General features: G+C 64.3%; 1 protein-coding gene across 1 annotated transcript in view; it reads right to left on the reverse strand.

The window, feature by feature from the left end:
* Window positions 1-666: 666 nt before the first annotated feature.
* The window catches only part of SALL3 (spalt like transcription factor 3), a 17,027-nt gene continuing 13,365 nt past the window's right edge, over window positions 667-4,328 (reverse strand). Inside the window, exons 2-3 of the mRNA XM_007449963.1 lie at window positions 2,247-4,328; window positions 667-1,098 (exon numbers count right to left, since the gene is read on the reverse strand). The exon at window positions 2,247-4,328 is cut by the window's right edge and continues 1,397 nt beyond it. Of these exons, the coding sequence (XP_007450025.1) occupies window positions 667-1,098; window positions 2,247-4,328 (2,514 nt within the window). The remainder of the gene's footprint in view (window positions 1,099-2,246) is intronic.

Below are 4,328 nucleotides of genomic sequence, written 5' to 3' on the forward strand. Positions count from 1 at the left end.
ACATAGCAGCTACAAACATTTAAATTAAAAAAAAAAAAAAAAAAAAAAAAAGGCTTGTTACTGACAGGTGCTTGCACACGAAAAGCACGCTCTTTCCTAAAAGAACTTCACAATTTTGCCTGCATGGAAATAACCCACTTATTTATGGTAAAACAAATCTTGCTTTAAAAAACAAAAATCACACAGCCAGATGCATCCTGCAGTACAAAAGCTTCCGTTAAAGTTGGGCTGTATTGTCTGTTACCCGCATCATCTTAACATCATAAATACTACAGACGAAGGTACTGCCATGCTACACAGCGCCGGGAGCACTAGACCACGTCTTCGAGATAAGAGTTCTAAGGACAGAGTTCAAGTTTCTAACTAATTCAAACAAAACCACTGAACGAGTTTCCTGGAATAGGGCGGGGAGCCCCCTCCGGGCACTGCTGGGCTTTGGAGGGACGGAATGGATGTGCTCTGAGCCCCTTCTGTTCCCAAGGTGGCTCTCCGAGGACGTCTCTTATTGACTTAAATCTATTTCAAAGGTTGCCAAGTTCTCGAGGACGGTCAAGCTCACGGCGAAAGGCGCACCGGGCAGCAGGTGAGGCCACCTCGGGCAGCCACCCGGTGACGTCTTTCCTGCTCTGGGTGACGGGGAAGGGGACCCACAGGGCAGGGACGCGGCTAGTTAATCCCGATCTCCTTGTTATCCTCAACGAACCGCGTGAACGGCCGGCCGGCTCCCGCGTCCGACTTGGCTTTGTCCAGCCCCGCGATGGGCGGGCTGCTGCCAGGCCGCGCCTTGTCCAGCCCGGCAGCCAGGGAGCCCAGGGAGGGGAGCGCGCTTCCCCCGAGACTTACTGGGAGCTGGGGGAGGCCTCCGTTCTGGATGACGGAGATCTCATTGTTCTTCATGGCCAGCCCGTTGGTGATGGCTGCGGCGTACTGGTTCCAAAAGCTGGGGTCCACGTTCATGGCCCGTGCGGCCAGATCCTTCTGGAACATCTCGGAGAACTTCAGGGCGTCACCGCCCAGCAGGGCCATGGGGTTCTCCACCGACAGGCGGCGGCCGCGCCTGGCAGGGGCGTTGTTCCACATGTGGGTGCCCATGTGCACCTGCGGGGGACACAAGACACACCCCGGCGTGAGTGCGCCCAGCCCTGGGGTCACAGAGACGCCCGGGGACCCGGGGACTCCTTCCAGCTCCTTTCCTTCCCCTCTTCCCCAGCCTAAGCATTCGTTTGGGACAACAAACTTGTCAGGTGAGCTTTTCTGAGCATCTTATGTTTGAACCTGCAACATTTCCTTTTGTCAAGTACACAGAGCAAACAAGCCGACCGACGAGCTAACAGATGTTCCTTTTGGCTCACAGCTTCATGGAACCATTTCCCCCCTAAGGCATCAGACCCATGGGCCACCCGGAGGGTCCCAAAGCTCCTGCCCCGCCCCCCAAGTTGGCTTATACTCAGAACTCCCGGCTTTCTTCCAGACACGGCGGGAACGTCTGGGCACCTGTGGTCAGCAGAGCCCTCAGGCGGCTTTCATCCTACCAGCAAAGGGAGGCCACAGGTCCCTGAGGGGTCACTGAGACCCACGCAGGCGCCTGACGTGGGCTGCAAAGCGGCACACTCCCCTGAGGGTGTGGGCACGGCCCTGGATGGGTCCTCGGGGCCCGGCCACACACTCCACACCTCCGGGGAAAACGGGCAGCGTGGCCGTATCTCAGACGCGAACGTGACGTCGTTGTACCGTCCTCCCCTCCCCCGGCCCTCAGGCTGGGAAGCTTCTCCCAGGTGCCCGCTGGGCCCTCGTGGCAGCCAAGTGGCCAAAACCACAGATCTGACCCCTGGCCTCGGGGCGGGATTTGCATCACTTGCGTCACCTGTGAGCATCTACAGACCCGGTTCTCTCGGTATCCGCGTCCCACTGGACTCCGGGCAGCGCCGGCCCTGGGCCTGCCCTGTCAGCCAGCGAGCGTCACCCCAACGCCCTGCAGCCACGCACGCAGCACCAGCTCCTCAAGGGGAGGCCGGGCCCGCGTGGTGGGCAAGCTCCTCACTGCCACCGGACACGTGTGGGAGCCCCGCAGGCAACGCGCACACGCAGGCACACACACGGTGCAGACTCACCCGTAACACACAAGCGCGCTCACACCACACGCCACACAGGCACGCGCCGCGCTGTCTACTGGGGGCTCTGCAGCCACCGTGCCCCGGGCCAGCACCACAGGAGGTGGACGCGGGGGCTTCCCGGGCGGCCCTCACCTTCAGGTTGCCCTTGGTGGTGAACGCTCTCCCACAGATGGCGCAGCCGAAGGGCTTCTCCCCGGTGTGGGTGCGCTCGTGGATCTGCAGGGCGCTGGCCGAAGAGAAGGTCTTCCCGCACGACTGGCAGTTGTGCTGCTTGGGCGTTCGGCGCGGCGGGGGGGCCAGCATGGGCGCGAGGCCGGGGCTCACCACCGTCGGGGGCCCAGCGGGCGCCTGGATGGGAGCCGGCAGCGGCGGGCCCTCGGCCAACGGGCCGGCCTTGCTGTGCCCGTTCACTTCCGTTTTGATCGAGGCGGGCGCGGAGCCGGGACCCAGGCTCGGGGTGCCCTGGCCGGGACCTAGAGCAAAGCTGGGGTCAAGCAACTGGGGAAGCGGCTCGCGCAACCTGTGGGTCAGCAGGTGCTGCTTTAAGTTACCCAGGGTCGAGCAGCCGCGCCCGCAGGCCGCGCAGACGAACGGCCGCTCCTTGGTGTGCCTGCGGAGGTGGATCTCCAGCGCGCTCCTGCAAGCAAAAGGCTTCGCACAGACACGACACGCAGTGCTCGCACACTTACCCCGATCTCGGCTCAGGAACAGCAGGCTACAGGGGGCCTCCTCCTTGATGGCCGGCCGGCCGGGGTGGGGGGCCGTCAGGTCCAGCGCCCCTCCGTTCTCGGGCCCGGGGGGCGGGCTGTCCTGCCTCTCCGTCTTCAGTGGCGTCTCCGGCGGCTCCTCCTGGGTGCCGAGGCCCGGAGACTTGGAAGGCAGGCTCTCGCTGTTACTGTTCCCGGGCGACAGGGCCTGCAAGGAGGATGACTCGGACAGGGCCGGGCTGCCTGCGCTCCGGCTCTCCAGGTCGCCAACAGCTGACGAGGAGTCGTTGCTCAGACGGTCGCTCTCCCCGGACCCGTTCTCCAGGGACTTGAGGGCGGTCATCTGGGGGCAACTCATGACCGAGTCCATCATCTTCATCTGGTTCTCCAGGGCGGCGATGCTGGAGATGACGGACGGCGGCGAGGGCGGGCAGGAGCTTGAGAAGGCCAGCAGCGGCTTGGATGGGTCGCCAGCCGTGTCCTTCGGCTCGGCGTCCTCCTCCAGGGAGTTCTCATCCATGTCATCGTCGTAGCCGCTCAGGGCGTCCGCGGCCTTCTCGTCGTAGGGCGGCTCGGCGTCCATGGCGTCCTGGAAGCCCTCGGGCAGCGGCGTGTTGGGGATCTGCCCCCCCATGTGCATGCGAATGTGCTGCTGCAGGACCACGGCGTTGGTGAACCTCTTCTGGCAGATGGGGCAGGAGTGCTGCGCGCGCAGGGGCGGCTCGGCGCGGTGGACCCCGAAGTGCGTCTTTAGGTTGCCCTTGGTGGTGAAGGCGCGCCCGCAGAGCTTGCACTTGAAGGGCCGCTCGCCCGTGTGCGTCCTGTAGTGCATCTTCAGGGCGCTCTGGCAGCTCAGCACGCGGTGGCAGATGGCGCACTGGTTGGGGTCCGTCACCTTCTTGTCGATGTTCTCCACCAGCTGCTGCAGCTTGGAGGTTTCGGACGTTTGCATAGAGTCAAGCAGCCCTCCGAAGGGAAACTTGGCCTTGAACGGCTCGGCGCCGGCCGGGAGCACCGGGCTGCAGAGGCGGGGGGATAGGCTGCTGTCCGCGAGGGCGGACGCGGCAGAGACCTGCCCAGTGGCGGGGACGTCCCCCGCCCTGGTGTTTGTGCAAGGCAGGCTCACGGGCTCGGTCTTGGGCAGGGAAGACCCGCCGGGTGCCGGCTGCGGGGACTCGGCGGTCACCACCTCGGAGCTGGTCAGGCCTGGGGACAGAGAGGGGCACTCGCTGGACGCCGGCGAGGGCCGCTGCGGGGAGCGGCTGGCGGGGGGGAGGCTGGGGGAGTCGGCATAGCTGCCGAGGCTGACGCCGGGGAGGGTAGGTGGGAGCTGCAGCCCGACCGACGTGGGCGCCGTGGGCAGCACAGGCTTGCTGTCCAGCCAGGCGGTGGCCGGCTTCTCCGGGGGCAGTGACATCCCGTAGGGGATGCCGGAGCAGGTGGGCACGGTGTCCAGGTACTCGGGGACGGGGTAGGGGTTCATCTGGATGTGGGGGTACTTTTCCTT

Source organism: Lipotes vexillifer, unplaced genomic scaffold (assembly GCF_000442215.2).
Source record: "Lipotes vexillifer unplaced genomic scaffold, Lipotes_vexillifer_v1.1 scaffold1012, whole genome shotgun sequence".
Lineage (NCBI taxonomy): Eukaryota > Metazoa > Chordata > Mammalia > Artiodactyla > Lipotidae > Lipotes > Lipotes vexillifer.